Consider the following 25,201-nt stretch of genomic DNA (forward strand, 5'->3'; position numbering starts at 1 on the left):
TAAAGAAAAAGTATGCTGAGATCTGAACTGGGAGAAAACTACCTGTTGGTTTGAGGGAGTCACAGTCAGAACAAACAAAAGAGGTAGAATGCCAAAGAAACTTATCCACATTGTTTTTGTCTGTGCCTGACTTGTTTAATGCCCAGTTAGGTGTGGGTCAGAAATATTTTTGACTGGTTGGCTCATATTGTGAACTGGGGAAGCAGATAATCCAGTGGATCACGTTAGCAACCCATTCTGCTTAAAATGCCCAAATATTTAGATAATGAGGTTGTGAGTGATAGTGTTTTTAATTTCGTTAAGTGTGGTTTAAAACTGTTTATTAGGGGTACCTGGCTAGCTCAGTCTGAAGAGCATGTAACTCTTGATCTCAGGGTGGTGAATTCGAGCCCCACGTTGGGTGTAGAGATTACTAAAAAAAATAAACTTTAAAATTGTTCATTAGCTAGTGAAATACTACAAGTTCTCACTTGTTTTCATGATAGTATTTCATTGAAACTTTATGGTAGAATTTCTCAGGTATAAAAATCTTTTTAGGAACCTAATACATTTTTAGCAATTTACTTATAAATTTATTAGTAACATCAGCATAGGACTGTTGTGAAATACTAGTTTTTAGACTTTGTACCTGTTTCTCTTTACAGGGGATATGAAAGGTGAGGTCTATCCATTTGGCATAGTTGGGATGGCCAACAAAGGGGATTGCCTGCAGAAAGGGGAGAGTGTCAAGTTCCAATTGTGTGTCTTGGGCCAAAATGCACAGACTATGGCCTACAACATCACACCCCTGCGTAGGGCCACAGTGGAGTGTGTGAAGGATCAGGTAAGTGGTACATCTCTGGATCTGAACTTGATCCTTTTATGAGTTGGTAAACAAGTGTTAACCAAAACCTTGGAATTTTTTCAGCCAAGGGAGAACCGTCAATATTCACTTGGTTTTTATTTCTACTCCACCCCTTTTTCAATGGTTTGAGGTAGCTTGTAAAAATATGAAGAAAATCACCTGAAGAAAATGGTGATATGAGCAAAAAGAAAGTTAAGAGTATTATTGATAATTAACATTACATGACAGGGAAAATAAGTTTGGAGTGAGATTTTTCAGACTAGAAGGATTTAAGATTTTGTAGACTTTAGCTCAGAGCTTCTTTTGCAGACCACGCAAAGAAAGCAGGCATGTGTAGAAGTGTTCATAAAATACATTAGGGCAAACAAAACTATTCCTTATATTGAGATCTCAGTATGATTTTTTGCTTAATTCAAAAACTCCATATTCTATATGAAGACACAAGGCAAGCTTTGTTTCACTCAGGCTATGATGGATTGAATGGCAATGATTTCAAAGGTAGATTTCTTCCCTGACAAGTTTTTCAGACCCATATGCTTTCACGTTCTAGCACAGGCAGCTAATGTGGAGCATGAGCATTAATACCATGTTTTAGAAATCCACTTCTAGTTAGGCTCGTGCATTGTGCTTCATTCAGAGTGAGGCACTTTTACCCCTTGTAATGTTCTTTTTTTTTCTTTCTTTCTTTTTTTCTTCCCTCTTCCCCCAGTTTGGCTTCATTAACTATGAAGTAGGAGACAGCAAGAAGCTCTTTTTCCATGTGAAAGAAGTTCAGGATGGCATTGAGCTACAGGCTGGAGATGAGGTGGAATTCTCAGTGATTCTTAATCAGCGCACTGGCAAGTGCAGCGCTTGTAATGTTTGGCGAGTCTGGTGAGTTTGTTGCTGGGCTGGTAAACTCCCTGGACTGTCTTTAAACTTCCATAAACTCTCTTCACTTTTCATCACTGCTTTTTTTTTTTTTTTTTTTTTTTTTTTTTTTTTTTAATCCTGCCACTTTCTGGTTATTTCTTGATCTTTCCTGTATCTTTTTTTTTTTTTAATCTCTAGTCTTCATTGTCTGAATTGTATAGTCTTACAAATCTGGCCCAATGAAACATTAACTGAGTACATTCTGTGTATTAGAACTTAAATATAATAAGATTATGTAGTCCTTGTTCTTAAAGGATTCTGTTTAGCTTTTTCTTCCGTGAAGCCATTTATATGCTGCTTAAAATTCTAACTTTATAGTTTAGCAGTACTGTCTCTGCTTTTTTAAATGTTTTAAATTTGTAACGTTACCATGAGAGGAGCTGGGAGTCTCTTGAAAATATTTCTTCATACTTAACTTTCCTAAGGTTTTTCACATCCACTACCTCATTTAAGTGTCTGTGGAACTGGTTTTTCTAGTTGCAGACCAGTCCGGGGATGACCCTCACCCAAATGATTTTCCAGTTCCTCCATAATAATAAACCGTGAGTTGGGAATAAAAACATAAACAAACTCGTCTGTCCTGTCTTGCTAGCTAGCTGGCTAGATGAGGCAAGAGTCCCCTCATTAAAACTGAGTCATTTGGATAGTTAGATAGAAAACGTACTCCTCTGCAAGTACTTGCTTTCTTCCCACCAAGTGTTGTTTCTTCTCACCTCTTGACTTCATTACAGCGAGGGCCCCAAGGCTGTTGCGGCTCCACGACCTGATAGGTTGGTCAATCGCTTGAAGAACATCACCCTGGATGATGCCAGTGCTCCTCGCCTAATGGTTCTTCGTCAGCCAAGGGGACCAGATAACTCAATGGTATGAGGACATACAAGGTTTTGGGGTGGGTAGGGGCAGCTGACAGACCAATATGCTATTTCAGCATAGCTCAGAGCTTAATGAAGCAGGGAACTTCAGTATTCAGTATGCTTATAACTCGTTAAAACTCCCTACACATTGGTTTAGTCCCTAACAATAATGGCTGCTCACAGTAAGAAGCACATTTCTTGGTCTTCCTGATCTTTTGAACAGATTTTAGGTAATAGTTCAGGAGGGCTTACTGTGGATTTCCTCCTTTGGGAAAGAAATGGTGGTGGTTACGATGATTAAAAAGAAATGCTTTTATAGTAATTAACTGCAATTTTACTTCTTCACAGGGATTTGGTGCAGAAAGAAAGATCCGTCAAGCTGGTGTCATTGACTAACCACATCCACGAGCACATCATTAATCCACTATGATCAAGTTGGGGGGATTCTGGTGAAGGGTTCTGAATATCTCCCTCTTCATCCCTCCCCAAATCTGGAATACTTATTCTATTGAGCTATTACACCAGTTTTAACACCTTCCTCGTGTTATGTTTAAAAAAATAAATAAATTTAAGAAAACCATTTTAAAATTATGCACAGTTGCAGCCTGGAAAACTTAAGGTGGCGCCTTATAGTATCAATTTTAGGAGCTTTATTTGGTGCATTTAACGCAACTGGTAATTGCAAAATCCACTTCGCCTGTGTAAGTGAAAAATATAGACTGTTATCTTGTTGGCCCTATGAAATTCTGCACTTGGTATTTAGCGTATACTCTACCTTCATTACTATCTGGCAAGATGTTCTGCCTTAGCACTCAGTTGCGTTCTTTTCCTTTTCTTTCCTGTTCATTATGCTTTAATCCTGAGGACCATATGAAGGTAGAATATATTAAAAATTACAAAAATTATAAAAATTTGTATAGGCAAACCATTTCCTTAAGTTGATGGCCAAATGTTAAAATGTTATTTTTCATATCATTTATAATCTTGTCACAGTCCACTTAACGAAGTTTGGTTAGATTTCAGTGAAAATTATCTTCCAGAATAGTTTCTTTTTTCCTGGGATTGGGGAGGGGGGTAATTTTACTACAATTAGTATGTATGGTGCAGAATTTCATGCAAATGAGGTGTGCCAGCAGTGTGGTAATTTAATCGTATTTAAACAAAAACAAAACAAAACAAAAAAAAAGACGAATGCACAAACTTGCTGCTGCTTAGATCACTGCAGCTTCTAGGACCCGGTTTCTTTTACTGATTTAAAAACAAAACAAAACAAAAAAAATAAAAAAGTTGTGCCTGAAATGAATCTTGTTTTTTTTATAAGTAGCCGCCTGGTTCCTGTGCCCTGTGAAATACAGGCACTTGATCCTTGGTGTAGCTTCTGTTCGACTTTATATCACGGGAACGGATTGGTCTGATTTCTTGGCCCTCATCTTGAATTGGCCACATCCAGGGTCCCTGGCCAGTGGACTGAAGGCTTTGTCTAAGATGACAAGGGCAGCTCAGGGGATGTGGGGGAGGGCGCTTTTATCTTCCCCGTTGTCGTTTGAGGTTTTGAACTTCTCTGGGTAAAGAGGCCGTTTATCTTTGTAAACACGAAACATTTTTGCTTTCTCCAGTTTTCTGTTAATGGCGAAAGAATGGAAGCGAATAAAGTTTTACTGATTTTTGAGACTCTAGCACCTAGCGCTTTCATTTTTGAAACGTCCTGTGTGGGAGGGGCGGGTCTGGGTGCGGCCCGCCGCGTGACTCCTGGGTCGGGGGCCCACGTGGCCGGGGCGGGGACTCGGGCGCCCGGGGCGCCGACTGATTACGTAGCGGGCGGGGCCGGAAGTGCCGCTCCCTAGTGGGGGCTGTTCATGGCGGTTCCGGGGTCTCCAACATTTTTCCCTGTTGTGGTCCTAAATCCGTCGGAAGCGGAGGCAGCGAAGCTTGAGGTAAGGCTCTGCGATGTGTAGCGTTCGTCTTGGGAGCATACAGGCGCCTCCTTGTTGCCAGGAATCGAACGGAGTCTGCAGGCTGGAGACAAAGGCCCTTGGGCGGGGGTCCTTCGTTTTGAGCCCTACGGGGGAGATCTCTGGAGACTGGCGGGGGTGTAAGACGAGGGGACGGCCCGGAGTCTGCCCCACCGGAGCTGAGAAGACTTGCGGGAGGAGTAGGAAGAGGGGTTTCCTTTACCTTGGGCTGAGGGCGGGGCCCACGGGTTGTTGAAAAATAGAGCTGGGTGGGGGTAGCTAGGCGACTAACCAGAATTCTGAGGTCTGAAGTAGTAACCTGCGAATGTTTTTGCACTCCTGAAGCACTTTGAGAACCAAGTGGAGGGTCACGTGTGTGGAACCGATACCTTTCAAACTCAGGCTTTAGTTACTATTGATTACAGAAGGCTTCGAAGTACTGTAGTTGTGGCTCGCCCTTTAAACCTAATTGCTGCTTTCCCACAGGTTCTTGCTGGTGTGAAATGACTGAGTACAAACTGGTGGTGGTTGGAGCAGGTGGTGTCGGGAAAAGCGCACTGACAATCCAGCTAATCCAGAACCACTTTGTAGATGAATATGATCCCACCATAGAGGTGAGGCCCAGTGGTAGCGCACTGATCCTACCTCTGGCGTTTGGTTCACCCTTGCACCCATCCATTAGCTGTTCTTTAGCTAAAGGAATAGTCAAGAGAGAAAGTAAAAGTTACTTGGGGTACTGAGTTGAGTAATACAATAACGAAGCTTTCCATGTTTGTGGAGAAGAGTTAATTTTTATTAGCTGCTAAAGATTTTCTAAAAAATCGACAATTTAATAGTTCAGTGAACTTTTGCAAATTCATTGTTGAACTCACATGACAGCTCTGTTAAACACAGGTCATACGAAGAGTGATTGAATAATAGGATGGAGATAAAGGATTCAAAGATCTGGCCTTCTTCAGTTTTAATTAGCTGGCCGAAGCCGCTGAGACTGGGCTGGAGTAGAAAGAATATGAGATTTTGAGTCACTGCCTGAATTTCTTTCGGTCCCTGTTTGCAGTTTATATAGTTACGTTATATTGAGCAAATCACTTAAACTCTCTGAGCCTCATTTTCCTCATCTATTAAATTACCATAAACATTCCCTGCCTGTCACACACACAGATGTTGAGAAAAATCAGTGTAAGTTTTTTGTGTTGAGTTCATGTTATAGATTGGCTTGAATAATGGCATCTAAGGTCCTTTAAATAAAAGGTTTTGTTTATTCAGCTTAAAAATGTGTGACTAGAGATTTTATTTTAATCCACACCCTGGTCTTCCTACCCCCAGCCTCTGAGCGTTTAATGGAAGCTAACTAACATAGCCATTATTAAAAATTAGTCATTAGTCCTTGCAGAAATTTCTTTTTAAGCCTAACAGCTTTAGTGTTAATAGTTAGAACCTCTTAATATTTTTCTGAGTTTTATTTATTGAAGGGTAATGTACATATAGTAAAATACACAAATGGTATATTTACAGCCCAGTGACTTAAAAATTCGTGTATACTTACGTAACCACCACTCAGAAACACAGACCATTTCCAGTGCCCCAGAGAGTTCTCCCAAGCCACTTTCCAGTCAATAAACCCCCACCATGCGGGGAAATAACCACTTCTCTGACTTCTGTTACTGTAAATTAGTTTAACTAAAACCTATCTTTATAATTTTAATTGTGTTCATTGTCTCGGAACATTCATGCACTTAACCATATTTCATGTTTCAAGCAAGTTTTGGCAGTGGGAATTCTATGTTAATTTGAAAGTATATTACAGTCCCACAGTGAAGTTGAGTTACAGAGGCACTGATCAGTGAACTAGGAAACCAGGTTGCATTCTGTTTCTGAGCCAGATCTTTACCAAGTGTGATGGGTTATTTTCTTTGAACTGAATTCCCAAAAGTATTAAAATACAAGTAAAATTTTTGCCTTAGAGCCAAATTGAAAACTTTTAAAATATAAATACATGTGATCTATGCATGTTTTTCCTCCCGAGGAATTATAACTGTATACTGTGTTTGGAACATGTAGGAATTTGATTCAGGAATATTTCCCAAAGGTAAAAATTCACCAGGCTTGGAAAAATATTTTTTTGTTATAGTCTTGTCTGAAATAAAAAGTATTTGTGTATTTAGTCATAAACACAGATGACACTGTGTCCAGGGCCAGGTATAATTGGTGGAGGTACGTTTACAACTTTAAATGTACAGTAAGTGAGAAAAGTCCAGTTCATATCTCAGTAAAATACACTGTGAAACCTAATCTCTAGTCTTAACTGCAATAGAGCTGTCTTTTGAATTACCACATTTTTTCCATCTTTTCCAGGAACAGAGTGACCACATTTTCCTTTCTGCAGGCATATAGGATTTGGGGCTTTTTTTCCTAGGGTGACATTAAGTACTTTCTGTTTGTGATTATGTATGAGGAGTTTGAGGGACAAACCAGAGAGATGGAAATAAACTTAGGTAGGAGCTTATCTAACCTTGGCAATAGTATTGCATTCCCTATGGTTTCTAATAAAAATGAAATCTTCCTCTCTCCCTGCCGTCCCCCACCCTCCACACCCCCAGGATTCTTACCGAAAACAGGTGGTTATAGACGGTGAAACCTGTCTGTTGGACATACTGGATACAGCTGGTCAAGAGGAGTACAGTGCCATGAGAGACCAATACATGAGGACAGGCGAAGGTTTCCTCTGTGTATTTGCCATCAATAATAGCAAATCATTTGCAGATATTAACCTCTACAGGTACTAGGAACATTATTTTTTCTGAAAGGTTGATCTGTAAGTGTATTCTGAAGCTTTGTGGGAGGGATGAGGTTACCACACTAGGGAAGATAGTGTTTTTAATTATGAGAAGAGTTGGTTTCAGGTTGTTTACCATTGAGATTCTGGGGTTATAACTGAAAGTTAATATTGGAGTTTATTTTATATAATACACCATGGCTAGAAAGTGTGCTAATACTCAAATGAAGCTTGCTAATGGGATGATTCAGAACCAGAGGTGGTGGTGTGAGAGATCACACAGGAATTTCAGAGAGGAAAACATGTCTGAGAACGAGTTGTCAGTAAGTCATAGAAGAGAGATGATGATAGGAAGAAACGAATGGGGAGTAGATAAAGAGGAAGGATGGTCTTTCTCAACAGACCCATAAAGTTTCAAAGCTCAATCAGACCATAAAAAATTCTAGTACAACATCCTTGTTTTACGGAATCAAAAGTAGAGTTGCAGGAAGTGGTTTGTTAGGTTTTTGGAGTCATGGTTGTTATTAGCATAGCCAGGACCAAACACCCAGGACTCCTTTTTCTTAGCTCCATGTTCTTTGAGCAGAGTAATACAATGGGTTGAAACTTGGCTCCATCATCTATTACCCATGGGCCTTTGGGGCAAACTACCAAATGTCTGTGCCTCAGTTTCCTTATCAATAATATGGAGAGAATAGTACCTACCAAGAGTTGTTTTGAAAATTAAACAAGTTAATAAACATGTTAATCACCAAAAAGTGCCTAGCACACAGTCAGTGCTATGCCAGGGTTCTTCCTACAGCCTGCAACCCTGACTTGTGCTCCATCCGTAGGATGGTGTCTGCTCCCAGAAACAAGCTAGTCCAAAACTGACTTCAGTTGGGTTTTTTTCCACCTACTCCTGCTCTGCTTTGCATCTGCTCTCTGGAAATAATAGCAATATGTAATAAAATGTCCAACACTTGTCAAGCCTCTAATATTTGTTGAATTTCTAGAAATCGTTTTTCCTCTAAGGCTGTTTTGTCTTATATTACGCTTTAAAGTAGGCCACTGCCGTTACAGCAAAGGTCAGTTCTGCAGATAGCCAGGGTGATGCCGGTTCGGCACATGACTTCGTGTGTAATCCAGGGCCAGGGTCGGGCGTGGTATTGTGCCATATGATGGCCACAAACTTATGTGATTATTTCAGTTAATTAAATAAAATTAAAAAATTTTATTTCCTTGACCACATAGCAACTGACTTCCCAAGTGTCCAACAGCTGCATATGACCAGTGGATATAGTTGGACAGCGCAGATAGAGAACCTTTCCATCATCATGAAAAGTTCTATTGGACAGTATTGGTCAAGAGAATCTAGAGCAATTGTTTCCAAACTGCTGTGTGCTATGTCTTCTATGTCATTGAAGGGAGTGCTGTAAGTTGGGAGTTCCAGATCCTTCAGCCCCCCTTTAGTAAGAGCAGTTCTGGTGTTTTCTGTTTTGTATCTTGGACTTCCAGCTATAATACTGTTTGAAGAAAATGTCTGAACACCACCCCCCTAGAGAAGTAGATGGACTGTCTTTCATTAAATACTGTCACTTTCAAGAAAACCTCAAAAAGTTATTTTGAGGCAGCAAGCTTTACTTTTTATACTTCAGATCTTAATCCAGAGTGTGATTTCAAGTTGCCAATTAAATCCGGAGCCAAGCTCTTTGGAGAATCAAGAATCCTAATAAGTGTGTGTGTCAAATGGTAGAATAGAATTGCCATCCATTTCCCCCATGTTTGGCTTCCCTATGGCTGCTGCATCAGGTCTAAACCAGTCTACCTAGTATGCATGGTCTTTTATAATTAGTGGGGGCTTTTCCGTACTAGAAGCTAATAGGGCTAGATAAAATTCATTAGACCCTTTTTTGTTGTAGCTGCTCATTCCTCCCGAAAAACGTACTCTTAGGTTATGATAACATACTCCTTTTTTTTTTTCCTTTTTTTTTTTTTAAGGGAACAGATTAAGCGAGTCAAAGATTCAGATGACGTACCTATGGTGCTAGTAGGAAATAAGTGTGATTTGCCAACAAGGACAGTGGACACAAAACAAGCCCACGAACTGGCCAAGAGTTATGGGATTCCATTCATTGAAACCTCAGCCAAGACCAGACAGGTATAACGGAGCTTTGAGCATCTGGCAAGAGTTTGTTTAATGCAGAAAAGTTTGACTGCTAGAGATGGGAGCTGCATTTTTTGTTGTTATGGATTTTCTTATGGAGTTTTGATATTCTATTTTTTGAATCTTTGGTTTAACCCAAAATGAATTGATGAATATTCTGGCGTGGGACTTGACTTCCACCTTAACATGTTAATATTACTAAATACTACTAAAATGAGGACCCTTGATTAAAGATAAGTACAAACATTAACCTTTCTCCATCAACATCAGCCAGTGTTCAGGGCTTTTGCTCTCCTGAATGGATCTTTAGATCTGGTAGTTCTATATGTCCCACGTTACCCATTTTTCTGTGCTTGAATGTTATTTTTGCAAAATATGCCATTTGTATATCAGCCTGTTGATGTGATTCAGTGAGAATGCTAAGTTTGGTGTTCTCTTCCTAAATCACCCTCTTTCATCAGCTAATTGGAATTTTAATTCCACTAAAGAAGTACACATAAGAGAGCTTACGACCTGGATTGTGTCTATTAAGCCATCCTTATCATGTTCTTTTATAGGGTGTTGAAGATGCCTTTTACACACTGGTAAGAGAAATACGTCAGTACCGAATGAAGAAACTCAACAGCAGTGATGATGGGACTCAAGGTTGTATGGGGTTACCATGTGTGGTGATGTAACAAGGTGAGCATGTGGTCTCCTGACATAACTATAATTTTTATTATTTAGCATCGGGCAGTTTGGAGGAGATTGCTGTTATTTTTTCTGTATTGCTATTTAACCTAGAGTTTTTGCTCACTTATGGTTGTAAAATATTTTCCTTATGGCCCCCTTTCTGAGACTACTGAAATCTAAACTGTTTTTAAAGTATTAAAGTAGACTACACCTGAGGGGCTCAGTTGATTAAGCATCTGCCTTTGGCTCAGGTCATGATCCCCGGGTCTTGGAATTGAGTCCTGCATCGGGCTCCCTGCTCAGTGGGGAGTCTGCTTCTCCCTCTGCTTGTGCGTGCTCTCTCCCTCTTTCTCTCTCCCTGACAAATAAATAAATAAAATCTTAAAAAAAAAATAAAGCATTTAAGTATTTTATAGACAGTATTACACTTTCAATAATATTAGAAACTAGAAGGCATTATTATGAAAAGTACGCATACCATACCATATTCTTGGCTCTGATGAGGAGTTTGAAGAATCACTACATCAAAACTCGATTATAATAACATGGTGTGTGTTCTTTTCTTATAGATACGTTTAAAGTTCTAGCATCAGAAAAGAGCCACTGTCAAGGTAGGACAAGTTTGGAAATGAATATGTTATCGTTCGCGTTGATTTCTTAACCTTGTTTTTCTTACATTCTCTATATGCCACTTACACAGATTCTGTCTTTATTTTAGCTGCACTGACACCCTGGTCCTGACTTCCCTGGAGGAGAAGTATTCCTTTTGCTATCTTCCGTCTCACAGAGAAGCTCCTGCTACTTCCCCAGCTCTTAGTAGATCAGTACAATATTCTCTATTCGAGAAGTTCTCTGAATAACTACCTCCTCACTTGGTTGTCTGGCCAGAGAAATGAACCTCTTGTTACTCCCCACCGTTTTTCCACCCTGCGTTCTCCCCCAGCACACACAAACAAACCTCCGCCATCCCAGGTTTTTCATCTGAAAAGTAATTCATGCTCTGAAACAGAGAACCAAACTATAGACATGAAATTCTGTAGGAAACAATGTCTTGAGCTCTAAAGTAGCAACTGCTGGTGATTTTTTTTTCCTTTTTACTGTTGAACTTGGAACTGTGTTGGTTTTTGGAGAAATGTCATAAATTACTGTTTTGCTGAGAATATAGTTAAGTTGCCATTTGGTTTGTTTGTAATGTCATTGGCTATATTCTGCAAATTGGCATCTGCTCTGCATTCATAAATACCCAAGTGAATACTGACCTTTGAGTCTATCCTAGTATTCTCGACTTTCACATAATTAAATCTAACTCTTGCAGCAAAGTGCCTTTTTCTAAGGAGTGGTTTGTAGACTTGCTTTATAATATTTCAGTGGAATAGATGTCTCGAAAATCATTATACATGGAAATGAATGTCTGAGATACATCCATGACCTTGTCTACCTTTGAGGGAAAGACATCCTGATGTGATAGCAGATGCCATTTCTTACATGTATGAAGTTGGATTTCTGGAGACTTGATTTGGGTCTCTTCCAAGAGAAAGGTGAAACTGGAAACAATTATGAATAATTTCACTTAATTTTTACCTAATTTGTACTTTTTGGGGGGGTAGGGCAGGGGGTAGGTTACCACTTACAAAATGTATGCAATTTGTTTCTTCTAGCTTACTGATAATGAACTTCCATTCATTTTTAAATTTAGGTCATAGCTGAAAGCTCTACGTTTGCAGGTGTTCGAAATTGTAACAGTTTAATAGCAATGATTAATGATTTTCAAGCCTTGGATGTATTAACAGACACGTTCTCACTGCGTATCATGGTATTTTAATGATGTATATAATTGCCCTCATTCGCCTTCTTACCCCACCCTCTCCCTCACCCCACCACAATGGCGGCTTGGTTATTTCAGTTGAGTAAAGCATGGTGCTGACAGACCAGGGTCACAGTTTTAAAACTTGAGCAAGCCAGTTAGCATCACAGAAAGGAATTCTTCCACGTTTGCTCATGGTACCAGGAACCCCAGCTAGTAGTTTTGCCAGAAGCATACTGTTAGTCCTGCCAGGAAGGACGAGGTCAGTTAGCACAAACCCTTCACCATGACTGGAAAAACTGCCATCTTGAGGAGGGTCAGCCTAGAGGTTTTTATAAATAGTGTTTAGACTTCTTTTTAGCCATGTGGAAACTCTGAATTAAACCCAATATTATTTTCATTATTTTGAGAATGAGGATGCCTCTGCTCAAAATGTTTTAAATTTTCTGTGATGATAGTGTTCTTTGATGGGTGCAAAATAGGATGTTGATGAATTAGTCTGTGCATACCAGATAATAAGCTGATGAGTTTGTTCAGAACAAGAAGTCGCCTTTCTATTGAAACTGCTGTTGAAGAAGGGAATGGAAAATAGAATGAATTGTTAGTTATGAGGATTTTGGAGGTAGAGCTTTTCCATTTGCAGATAATTTCCTGGTAATTCTCATGAAAATTAGATTTGGATAACTTTTGATAAAAGATTAGTTCCAAAATGGCCATTTTCTGTTCTGGTCTTTTGATGTGTAAATCCTTCCTGAGGTCCTCCATCTTCTAAAATGAATTTTCCTTTAAACTCCACATTGCCTTGAAATGAATTCCGAAGAGGGGAAGAAACATCGATTGTGCCCAGAGTGGAATATACCCAGAAGAGTTGTGTTCCTTTGCGTTAATTTTGAGAACTTGCGTATACTGTCAACACCTGTCAACAGAAACCCTGTTGCCGTGTCTCTGCTCCTTGTGGGACTGGCTTGTCACCTCTGTGCTTGTCATTGTCTTCCACCTCTTCCTCCTCCTCCTCTGTGCTGTGTGACTGACAGTAGGACTCTTCTTCTTTTAATCAAATTTAGGGAAAAAGATACTCCTTTTAGCCCTTAAATGGATGTACCTTATAGTTTTTTCAAGTATGTTCTAAGCACAGACGTATTTAAATGGGGCCAAAATTCAGACTTCAAAATGTTCTTTTAATAGTTTCTTAAGAAGTTACATGTAGGTGTGAATTTTGGCACAATAGAGTGACAAACTTAAGAGTTAAATGCTGAATAACTTCAGTCGGTGTGAAATAAAGTGTGGTTTTTAGAATATGTTTGTGATTGCTGAAAACAGTTCTAGTTTACCTCAAAATCTGAAAAGTCTCTTTCCCCAAGTTAAGTGCCTGGCCAGCTGTTATGAATTACATACTACTTTATGTGTGTTTGTGTTTTAAAGGTTGCACCTTCAAGAGTGAAAATGTTCTGTCTACAGGCCGCCATGCCTAATCTGTAGATGAAACTGTTCAGTGCTGTATTTGCTCCAGCAGCATACTCTAGAATGTTACTTGGTAATATAATATCGTACTTATTACAGTTTTCACATTAGTGTAATAGGTAAAATTATTCTCCGTATGTATTTTAGTTGGCCCATGTTTAGTCTTTCATCATCCTTTAAACTGCTGTGAATTTTTTGTCTTGACTTGAAAGCAAGGATAGAGAAACACTTTAAAGACATATTTTGGTTTTTTCCCATTCCAGAATTTGTGAGCATAATCCTATTTTGCTTTACATTTACAGTCATGAATTCTCAAGCTGGCAGCTACAACCAAGAACCAAAAAATGGTGCACTCTGCTTCTTGTAATTCATCTCTGCTAGTAAGTTACAAGAAGTGAGGATAATTAATTAGGGAAGTTATTTTATTTAGGTGGTTTCTGTAAGCAAGGGACTATAATTCTTGTACATTATTTTTCATCTTTGCTGTTTCTTTAAGCAGTCTAATGTGCCACAAAATTATTTTTAAGGTGTTTCCTGTAAGAATTGTTTTAAAAGTGTTCTCATTATCAGAGTAGTTGTAGATATGTTTCAGAATATAACTGGTGATTCTTAAAGGCCCACGAACTGACCGAAGAAGCAATTGTATGAATTCTACTCTGGAGGGAAGGGAGGATCTCAATGGAAATTGTATGACTTTTATATTTCTGTGCCATCGAATATAGGTAAAAATACCAATTGTGCAATTCTGCTGTTTAAATAGGAACTATTGGCCTCCTTGGCCCTAAATAAAAAGGGCTGATATTTTAAGTTGACTATTTTATTGTAAATTAATCCATCCTGATTTTTAAAAATTTGGTTGAATGTTTTTCTTGTTAAATGTTTAAAAAATAAAAACTGGAAGTTCTTTGCTTAGTCATAACTCTTTTTTCCAGCGAAGTGGCTTTATTGTAAGTTAATACCAATTTTAGACTTTTGGATGTGACATTTGGACAGTGTTTCAAAGATCCAAGTTCCTTATTTTATCCCAATACAAAATGTGTCAAAGCCTGCTTTTAAACTGTTACCGTGGGGGTGATTCATAGCCATGATCCATAGCTACATGTCAAATTCTAACATATTAATATGAAGTACTCGAAACTATCTTTGGAAATCTTTTGTCCTCTTTTTGCATTACTGCACAGTCTGCCAATCTCAGTATCATTAGAAGAACATCAGTGTAGGAGCCAAAGAACATGGGTTCCAACTATAATTTTACTACTCTGGACCATAGTTTCCTCACTTACAAAATAGGGAAGTTGAATTGGAGTATCTCAGGTTCCCAGCCCTAATTAAGGAGATGTAGTGGTTAAAAACAAAAACAAACAAAACAACACAAAACAAAAAAAACCTAGGATTTTCCACCTAACACTCGCATACTGTGATTATGAGGACCTTGGTTTATTCTACCAAAGACATTGTTTTTACTTTCACTTTTCCTTCAGAAGAGGACAAGGAGGGTTATCATTAATATTTGGCTGAGCTAAGCTTGAGGAAAACCAACGTAAATGACAAAATACTGTTTCTAGATAGGACTACCAAGAAATAGAAACATGTGAGATAATTAAATGAAAAACAGAATTACGGGCTTTGTATATCTAAACCGTTTCCCCCTTAAGTTATCACCTGTGCCTCCTGTCATTTATTTTTTGCTAATATTTGATCCCCTAGTAACTGAAAGAGGGAAGGAGAAAAGGATGTTTTCTGGCTTCTGCTGGTGGCTGCTATTCTCTTTGGCAAAGTGAAGCTACAAAGAGACAAATGATGACAAAGTAGCCACGGAAGCTTGTGTATCTGTAATATGTGGAGACCTCCCATGTACCTCTGCTGTTAAGATTTCTGTTCTTAGAACAAGCAATACTCAAGGTCATTAAAAGGCCAACATAGTTAGATGAGTTATTTGATACCCATAAATACGGGTAAAGGGGCCAAGAGGCCACACTAGTGATCATTCTGCAAAACTGCTTAAGAGACATTTCAGAGTGGCCAACTCCGTGACTTGAGAGCACAGATCAATGTCCAGTATCCAAGTGGGAAGATATGCTTTGTATTGCTTTAAAAATAACTCGGGGCAATGAAACGTGGTCAATAAAAGCAAACTGGAACTCTAGGAACATAAACACAGGAAAGAAACATCCTTCACAGTGCCAAAAGGAGAAATAAAAGGTTCAGATTCATGAACTGGAAGCAAATTCAGGAATTGATTGTTCTTACCTGGAGATTGTGTATCCATGATTTACTTCACACTTGCACCAAAATAGTTTATTAGCCTACTGCATGTTATTTCTCAGCTTTAAAGAATGAACTTAGTCTCTTCTTAAAATAGTACAAATACTCCATTATAAATACAGTGTACCACTGATTTGTGGGAGTGTAAAGAGAGAACAAGAGGTAGCACTCACCCAATGTTGGGAGTTAAAGTGATTATTAAATGTCTCTAAAATGTTTCTAAAGATAGAGGCAACTTCCAGCCTAGCGGCTAGCGGGGGAGGACGTGGTTGGAAGGGAGCCGTTGCCTCCTAGAACCTTTAAGTACATGAGCCTGAAATAGCCAAGTTAGGAAAAGAAGTCTAGAGAGGCTGCAGTGAAACGATACAGTTGGCACTACTGACCCTTTCTCTAGGAGCTGCAGATGTGTGAGGTACATAGAAGATCAAGTCTGAAAGAAAACTTGCAAATTATTTTAAAACATCCTAGTACAGATTGATTCTCCACATTTACAACTGAGACCCACTATCCCTGATTTTTTTTAACCAATGGAGTGAAGTTTAAAGACCTCTTCCAAGTTAGATCAAGAACTCCCATAAATGTATGCTGCTTTTGCCTGTGAATTTGAGGAGTTTGACATTTAACAGTTAAAGTCCAGATGAAACTCTACAATAGCAGAATTACCAAGGCCTGTGCCTGTGTCACCCCGTCGTTCTGTATGTGCTGTTGACATTTCCTCTCAGAGAGACATTTGGATCCTACCATGAGGCAGAGCCACATGCCCTAACAAAATATATTTGGTGCATTGGCTCACTAAATTTTCCTTATGACTTGCCTTCCTAATTCATTCAGCAAGTTTTTATTGAATGCCTACTATGTGCTTGGGCGCCGTGCTGCTCTGAACATTGAGTAGCGAACCAGATAGACGTTGGTTCCTTATTCATCTTTTATATTCTATGGAGGAGAGATCACTAACACAAAATTTCTTAGTTGGAATTTGGTGATTGTCTCAAAGACCCTACCCAGTTTTTCTGACTCCTTTGACTCCTTCCCTGTCTTTCTGAGAATGGTCAAGGCTACCCAGGATGCACCAGAAACTGTCCCACGCCTCTTCGCCACTTGGGTCGCTCCTTTTCAAGTCAAGGCTCCATAGAAACAGAAACGATATATTGCCTTGCATGTTCAAAGTGCTCTTACGAACCTCATCTCATGTAATCCTCAACAACAAAGAAATACAGGAATGACCTCCATTTTACTGGTGAGAAAACAGAATCTCCTAAAAATGGATGGATTTATTTAGATTTGAGCCCAGGTCTCCTGATTTCAGATCCTGTGCTCTTTTTGGTTCACTGAGTAGTTTTGAAACCATGCTTCTCAAAGCCCTTCGAGTCTTATAAAGACTTCTGAGGAAGCCTGAGTGGATGGAGCCCTGTCCTTCCTTATCCCCCTACTTCAGCTGAAGCGGTCCACTTTCATCCGTTTTTCATTTTAGGCTTTCATTCAAGATTTAGTTTGAAGACTTTTTTTTTTTTTTAATTTATTTGAGAGAGAGAAAGAAAGCAAGTGCACAAGCCGGGGAGACAGGCAGAGGGAGAGGGAGAAGCAGGCTCCCCTCTGAGCAGGGAGCCCGATGCGGGACTGGATTCCAGGACCCCAGGATCATGACCTGAGCTGAAGGCAGACGCTTAACCGACTGAGCCACCCAGGCGCCCCTCGTTTGAAGATTTCTTAAGAAGTTCAAACACCACTCGACTTCAATCTAATTCTACAACCATCTATCAATGGGGAATCACTAGATCCCATCCTCATGCCTAGTCCAGAACCCACTACCCTCTAGGCACAGTCATGGTCATTGCACAACTAAGCAATAGTGAAGGAGGATATAACAGTGGTTCAGAACCCCCACTCTGGAGCCAGAATACCTGGGCTAATACTTAACCACTGACTATGAGCCTTTGGGTAAGTCAACCTCTCTGTATCTAAATTTTTTCAACTGTAAAACGGAGGTAATAATAGTTCCTCAAAAGACTATTGTGAAGGGGCACCTGCGTGGCTCAGTCAGTTAAGTGTCGGACTCTTGATTTCGGCTCAGGTCATGATCTCAGGGTTGTGAGATCGAGCCCCACAGTGGGCCCCGTACTGGGAGTGGAGGCTGCTTAAGATTCTCTCACCCCTCCTCCTCCCCCTCCCACACATGCACACCCTCTGTCTCTCTCAAAACAAACAAACAAACTATTGTGAAAATTAAATGAATTAATATATGTTTAAGAAAAAAAAAAAACCCAAAAGCTTGGAACAGTCCTCAGCACAATCCCCATTGCAGGGACCCCTTGGCATGCCTCCCCCTCACTTCCAACAGAACTCAGGTACACTGTTAAGTTTAGATTGTTTTGTTAAAAGCAAATTGCTGAATTTCAGTTCCATTCAAGAGACAGGAAATAAAGTCAGTTTGTCTCATGGAAAGGATGAGTCTTATAAATCTGACTTCTTTATTTTTAGGCATGTATGGGAAATTATTACGGAGAGGGAAATGAGGCTGAATCCAGTGAAATTCCACAGGTTCCGTTATACTCCAAACAAAAACCGATTACTTAGGTATAAAGTAACTTTTACATACCTCTAACAGGGTGACAAAAACGGTGCACAGACGCTGCTGGCAAAAGGGTTGTGCTCCCAAACCGGAAGTTGTAATGAACCCAGAACCGCTCCCACCAGCCAACGTTACGAAAGATGCTTTTCCTGAACGCGTACTCCTCAAATTCACAGGCAAAAGAAGCATACAATCTGCTTCTCCTGCAATCTGAGCCTCTTTCTACCCATCCTCCTTCCTTCCCTCTCTCCTCTTACACCTGTCAGATCTGCGTCGCACCATGGTCCAAAGACTTTCCCTATTGACTACTGCTCCCTCCTCTTTTATCCTTCACAGGCATTACTCCAGTAAATCTCTTGTATGTCTCATTCTGTCTGGACATCTTCTTGAAGGACCTGAACTGACGCGCGGTGATCACTAACTTTCCTAATAGCCAAACCTATGAGCTGGTTTCTGTCCTCTCGTGAAGGCTCACTGCATTAAACCCTGTAACTCAGTTTCAGATTGCTTTCCTCCCATAGCTTCTATGAGGCAGTATTTTCCACTTCTCCTCCTTCTTCCCCCATCATTTCAACTCTTTCTGTGGTCTTTTCTTTCTACCACCAATCCTTAAATATTCGCTTTCCTGGGGCGCCTGGGTGGCGCAGTAGTTGGGCGTCTGCCTTCGGCTCAGGGCGTGATCCCGAAGTTCCGGGATCGAGTCCCACGTCGGGCTCCTCCGCTGGGAGGCTGCTTCTTCCTCTCCCACTCCCGTGCTGTGTTCCCTCTCTCGCTGGCTATCTCTCTGTTAAATAAATAAATAAAATCTTAAAAAAAAAAGATATTCGCTTTCCTTAATCTTTCTGTGGCCCTCCCCTCTTTCTCTCTGTCTCCGTGATGTAACTGATTATCAGAGTTTTAACCACGATCATTGCCGATGACTCACAAATCTATCTCCAGTTCAGGATTCTCTCCTGAGCTCCAAAGCCAAATATCCAACTGCCGACTGGATGTTTCCACACTGATGAGTTAAGCCGGATACATTGGTTTTGGCCTTAATTTTATCTATCCCCTCGCATTATCTTCCTACCAATCACTCACAAGGAAACTTGAAATGTATTCTCGACAACCCCTCTTTCATCACCCCAATATCCAGTTTGTGGTTTGATAGTCTTGTTCTTGAAACAGGTCACATCTGTCACTGCCTACTGCAGTTCTACAGTGATTGTCTCGGTTTAAGCCTTCCTCATCTTTAACCAAGATTTTCAAAAAAATGACCTTTTAATGGTTTTCCTTCTGCCAGCCTTTCTCCCTTCCTAACCACATGTGGCCAAAGGGATTTCCTGAAATGCAAATAGATCATATAAGAGACAGTACAATGCAGAAGTAAAGCACAAAGGCTTCAGCTTAGGATGAATCTAAGTTCAAATCCCGACTCTGCCTCATTGATGGCATAACTATGGACAATCACTTAATATTTCTAAGCCTCAGTTACTTCATTTGAAAAATGAAGATTAATAATATTATCTACCACAAAGAAACATTGTGAAGATTTAATAAGATAATAAACATAGGTTAATTGGTGGAAGATATATGGTCAAAATATGTTTTTTAACTCATTTTTAAATTAATTGTTATTATTTTTTAAGTAGGTTCACACCCAGTGTGGAGCCCAATGCAGGGCTTGAACTCACAGTCCTGAGATCAAGACCTGAGCTGAGATCAAGAATCAGACACTTAGTCGACTGAGCCACCCAGATGCCCCTTTTATTATTTCACATTGCTCCTAACAACTCTTCCATGTCCCCCCAGTGCTATAATGATTACACTGAAACCCCTTAGCATGGTATGGTTTTGCCTCATTTTCCTCCCTGTCTCTTGGCAGGCACCTTTTCAAACTCTATCCTTCAGTCCCAACCATACTGTAGTAATTGCAATTCCACAAGTGGGTCATGAATTCTTGATAATAGCACATTTATGAAAAAGGGCTTGGGCCCTGAAATGAATTGGTATATAAGCCTTTGAATTTGGGGGATGGGGAATAGCAATGGGATAAGAGTATGAAGTAACTAGGGTTGATCCCATAGATTTGAGGAAATTTATTTTCTCTGTAATGTTCCACAGTCATATGGAAATTTATTCAAGAAGTTCTCAAATTATTTGGGGGGGCAATTTTCTAAAATTTGTATGGATAGAGTCTTGATGACCCACTAGAGACTTGTGTGAGGTATCTAAGAATCCACACTAGTAGTCTAAATAGTTCTGAGGGAACACCTGGGTGGCTCAGTCGGTTAAGCGTCTGCCTTCAGCTCAGGTCATGATCCCAGAGTCCTGGGATCGAATCCCTCATCGGGCTCCTTGCTCAGCGGGGAGCCTGCTTCTCCCTCTGCCTACTCTGCCTGCCGCTCTCCCTGCTTTGTGCTCTCTCTCTCTGACCAATAAATAAATAAAATATTAAAAAAAAATAAACAGTTCTGAGAAGGGGTCTATTTCTATCCTCAGTTATAGAATTGCTTGAAAACCATCTCTCATCATTAGAAATCGTCTCATTTTGTTTCCTTCATAGCACCCATTACTACCTGAAATTACCTTATCGCCTGTTAGAATATAAACAGAGGCTTTGTCTTTCTTGTTCACTATACATATGCCACTGCCCAGGACAATATCTGGTTAGAATTTCCTAAAAATTGAGTCCACACAACTAGTAAGAAGAGGAGATATGACTAGAACAGAGGTCTGTTTGACCTTACCCACTAAACTTGGTGTCCTTGAGTGCCCAAGAAATACTTGTTGAAACAATAAACGAAGAGTCAATGAATGTGTTTTTTTAAAGACTTATTTATTTATTTATTTATTTGAGGGAGAGAGAGAGAGAAAACACAAAAACTTTCAAGCAGACTCCACGCTGAGTATGGAGCCCAACTCGGGGCTTGATTCCATGACCTGAGATCATGACCTGAACCAAAACCAAAAGTCAGACACTCAACCGACTGAGCCACCCTCAATGAATGTTTTTAAGTGGAGAATATAAGGATGAAAGTGGTGGGGTTTTAAAAAAGATTTTAGTTATTTATATGCCAGAGAGAGAGCGCAAGCGAGTGAGCGCACCAGCGGGAGAGCGGCAGGCAGAGGGAGGAGCAGGCTCCCCACTGAGCAAGAAGCCTGATGCGGGACTCGATCCCAGAATCCTGGGATCATGACCTGAGCTGAAGGCAGATGCCTAGCCGACTGAGCCACCCAAACATCCCAAAGTGGTGTTTTAAAAAGATTTAATCTGGCAGCATTTTGCAATATGGTTTGGAGGCAGGGAAAATAATTAAGCATCTATTGCAGTTATCAGATTTGAGATGATTAATGACTTATCAGAATTACATTAGCTGCTGGTAACCAAAAAACCTGACTCATCAGTGACTAAAACAAATTTATTTTCCTTATATACAGTTAACCCTTGAACAACATGAATTTCAACTACCCACATCCACTTATACATGGATTTTTTGATAGATACTGTATTGTAGATGTAGTTTCTCTTCTTTATGATTTTCTCTTCCCTAGCTTACTCTATTGTAAGAATACAGTATATAATACATATAAAATACAAACTGTGTGTTAATCAACGGTCTGTGTCAACAGCAAGGCTGCTGGTCAGCAGTAGGCAATTAGTAGTTAAGTTCTGGGGAAGTCAAAAGTTCACGTGGGTTTTTGACCACGTGAGGGGGCGGGAAGAAGGGTGCTGGTGCCGTTACCTCCGGGGCTGTTTGAGGGTCAACTGTATTCGGAAGACCGCAGGTGGGCAGTCCAGAGCTAATATGGTGACGTCAGGGTGTTGTCAGGGACCCTGGCTCTTTCTTTCTGCTCAGGCATTCTTCACATGTGGCTTTTGTCCTGCTTGTCACTTGTGTTACAACAATGACTGATTTGCACCCACCCAGATATTTTTTATTCCAGACAGGAAGAAGAAGATGGGCAAAAGGCAGAACATAGGCCAGCTAAGTTGACCTCTTTTAAAAGAGATTTATCGACATGCCACCCAGCAATTCTATTTATATCCCTTGGCCAGACTGTGCTGTGTGGAAGTTTAGTAAATACAGTTTTCTGGCTGAGTACATTAGTGTCCAAACCAAAAAAAAAGGCTTTATTAATGAGAAAAAAAGGGGAAATGACTTTTGAGTAGACAACCACAGAGGGAATGGGAACATTGGAGGGTAACATATAAAGGTAAGAATCGCTGAAGGAGAAGCAGGATTGGGGAAGGGAACATTCAGTTTGGAAAATATCAATTTGCAGACACCACTGAGAAATCCAGGTGGAAATGTCACCCCCAAAACTGGAAAAGAATGAAAAAATGTTTTGGTTCAATAACAGCATTGTAATATGTTCCGGGGTCGTTGATTAAAAGGAGGTGATGACCGTAAAGCTGGGCAGCCAAATACTCCGCTCTGCCAACAAAGAGGCTTGTCCCACTTTTTAATAGGAAATAGTAGTGAAAAGGTCGTTCAGTCTACGTCCATTCAGTCTATTCCAGATCTGAAGTTCCAACCTCTGCGACTGTCTTTTTTTTTTTTGAAGATTTTATTTATTTGTTTGTCACAGAGAGAGAGCACAAGCAGGGGGAGCGACAGGCAGAGGGAGAAGCAGGCTTCCCTCTGAGAAAGGAGCCCAAATCGGGACTCCATCCCAGGATCCCGGGATCATGACCTGAGCTGAAGGCAGATGATTAACTGACTGAGCCACCCGGGCGCCCCTCTGCTACTGTCTTACCGTTACAGGGGTGCCTGGGTGGTGGCGGTTGGTTGAACGTCCAAATCTTGGTTTCTGCTCTGGTCGTGAGATCAGCCCCTCATCTCCACGCTCAGCGGGGAGTCTGCGTGGGTTTCTCTCTCCCTCTGCTCCTCCCCACCGCAAAATAAATAAACACATCTTTTTTTAAAATTAAAAATTAAAAACTGTTACAATCGATATATTCTGCTGAATCCAGGAAATACTTTCTTTGCCTAGAAGTAATTAGTACATCATTAGCCATAGCAAAGACTCTGTTATTGTGGGAAGATCATGATAGTTTGGTCCAGAGAGCCTCCGCTTTGCCATTTATGAGCAGAATGGCTCTGGGCAGGACACTTCACTTCTCAGAGCCTCAGTTTTCTCATTTGGGAAGCAAGGATGAAAGTACTTCTAAGATTGTAATTAGGATCAAATGCATAATGTCTGGAAAATGCATTTTGTACTATAAAATTTTATATAAAAAAGATATTATTTCTTTTGTGACAATTTACAGAGTAGGGGTAACTGAGCACTCCAGATAGCAGGTGACTTTCCTCTAAGATTTGAAGTAAATTTACTACTTAATTTATTAAAGACATTCTGTCGGGTGAATTTCTGTTCAATCTAGGGTATTTCTAATGAAAGCGTGTGTGTGTGTGTGTGTGTGTGTGTGTGTGTGTGCTGTGAACTCGATGACTACACCAGCATAGTCATCAACTACAGAAAGGTTTTCTCATGACTGAAATCCTGAGAACTTTGACGTCCACAGCCTGGAAGACTTCCCTGTATTTCACCGGGGGGAAAAATAATCATCAGCGGTCAGGTCATGCAAGAAAACCACACTCGAGGAGAATCCAATCTGTAGGAAGATTTAGAAAGTAGCGAAGTGCAGTTCTGACCTAGCACATATCATCTCTGGAATCCCTGAGTAAAGCCTGGAGGCTTCACCTGTTTCTCACTGTCAGTTGCGTCCAACTATAAATAGGTCTGAAACTCATCTCTCTCTTTTTAGCAGAGAAGGGTCAGATTACAGGTGCAAAGCAAAATCATAAAATGAGTGTCAGGGTGTTTTATACTGTCAGGCAGTCATCCCCACAGCCTCCTCTCTCCTCCTTTCTACTGTGCTATCCTAGAATCCAGGACCCCGGCAACAATGCCTCTGTTGAAACTTGAAGGTAGGTGTGCAGCAGTGTTTGGAGAGCTCGATTCTTTTAAATGCGGCCATTCCTTTAAATAGCTTGTCAGCTTTGATGATCCTTTCTTTAGGGTCACAGCAGCTTTGATAATACTTTTCAGGAAGAAGCAAGACATGAGTTTCAAGGATTTTTTTTTTTTTTTAGTTTTGGAAGGGAGGTAATTTCCTAAAACTGTATCAGGTGGTAGCATCTTGGATGACCCCAGTTTGGAAACTGTGGAAAATATTTAAAATTTACTCTGCTCATTTAAACAGAGCCTGAGCCATCACCATTTTGAGAAGGGTCCCCTGCCACATCTCTAGCTAGAGGATTAGTTGATAACCACGGGCATAGTGGACATAGGAACCCAATCACAATCCGGGTTTGTACACACAGTATTTTTTAGGATAATAATGCCTTTTTCATTACGAAAGAAATACATGTCTCCTATGAAATAAGAAAGAGAAATTACAGTGAAAATAAAAGTAGTAACACTCATGCAGAGAATGTGGGATGCAGAGGAAAGTAGTAGTAAGAAAAAAACATTCACAGTCCCATCATCCGAAGATACCGCTTTTCACATGTCAATTTATTTTCTATGCAAATTTAAAGAATTTTTAAAAACACTGTTGTGATTCTATTATACACGTCACTTTATATCCTGCCCTTTTTCTTGGCTTTGCATCATGACTTAATCATTTACCATAGTTTTTTAAACTCTTCCTAAACATCATTTTGAATGGCTGTGTAATATTCTAATTTTCTTAACTAATCCCTTAGGTTCTTTACAGTTTGGGTAAGTATAATTATACTCTGAGAACAATATTTGCACCTAAAGCTTTTTCCATTTTTAAGGATGAAAATCAGTGGGATAGATTCTCAGTAATGGCTGTTTGGTGGGTGTTACTAAATTGTTTACAGATGTGCTTTTTTGGTTTACCTGCAACCAGCGTCGTAAGAGAGTTTCCGTTTCTCTAGATCAGATTTCTTTAAAATCACATTTTACAAAGAGTACCTCTTTAAGATTATAA

At 40.0% G+C, this 25,201-nt stretch overlaps 2 protein-coding genes across 4 annotated transcripts in view; both read left to right on the forward strand.

The window, feature by feature from the left end:
* The window catches only part of CSDE1 (cold shock domain containing E1), a 40,817-nt gene extending 36,538 nt beyond the window's left edge, over positions 1-4,279 (forward strand). For 2 of the 3 annotated variants that reach the window (XM_008697743.2, XM_008697744.2), the window contains 4 exons: positions 645-823; positions 1,554-1,717; positions 2,488-2,620; positions 2,959-4,279. In XM_008697743.2, the coding sequence (XP_008695965.1) occupies positions 645-823; positions 1,554-1,717; positions 2,488-2,620; positions 2,959-3,006 (524 nt within the window). In that variant the 3' untranslated portion in view covers positions 3,007-4,279. Of the gene's footprint in view, positions 1-644; positions 824-1,553; positions 1,718-2,233; positions 2,299-2,487; positions 2,621-2,958 lie in introns of those variants that run through there. The other variant, XM_008697745.2, reaches the window with a different exon arrangement.
* Positions 4,280-4,411: 132 nt separating this feature from the next.
* On the forward strand, positions 4,412-14,333 carry NRAS (NRAS proto-oncogene, GTPase). Its single transcript, XM_008697746.2, has 7 exons — positions 4,412-4,544; positions 5,049-5,176; positions 7,163-7,341; positions 9,319-9,478; positions 10,042-10,165; positions 10,726-10,767; positions 10,875-14,333. Exons 2-5 carry the CDS (start codon positions 5,066-5,068, stop codon positions 10,159-10,161), a joined length of 570 nt encoding a protein of 189 aa, XP_008695968.1. The 5' UTR covers positions 4,412-4,544; positions 5,049-5,065; the 3' UTR covers positions 10,162-10,165; positions 10,726-10,767; positions 10,875-14,333.
* Positions 14,334-25,201: the final 10,868 nt, after the last annotated feature.

This window comes from Ursus maritimus, unplaced genomic scaffold, assembly GCF_017311325.1.
Source record: "Ursus maritimus isolate PB19 unplaced genomic scaffold, ASM1731132v1 scaffold_12, whole genome shotgun sequence".
Lineage (NCBI taxonomy): Eukaryota > Metazoa > Chordata > Mammalia > Carnivora > Ursidae > Ursus > Ursus maritimus.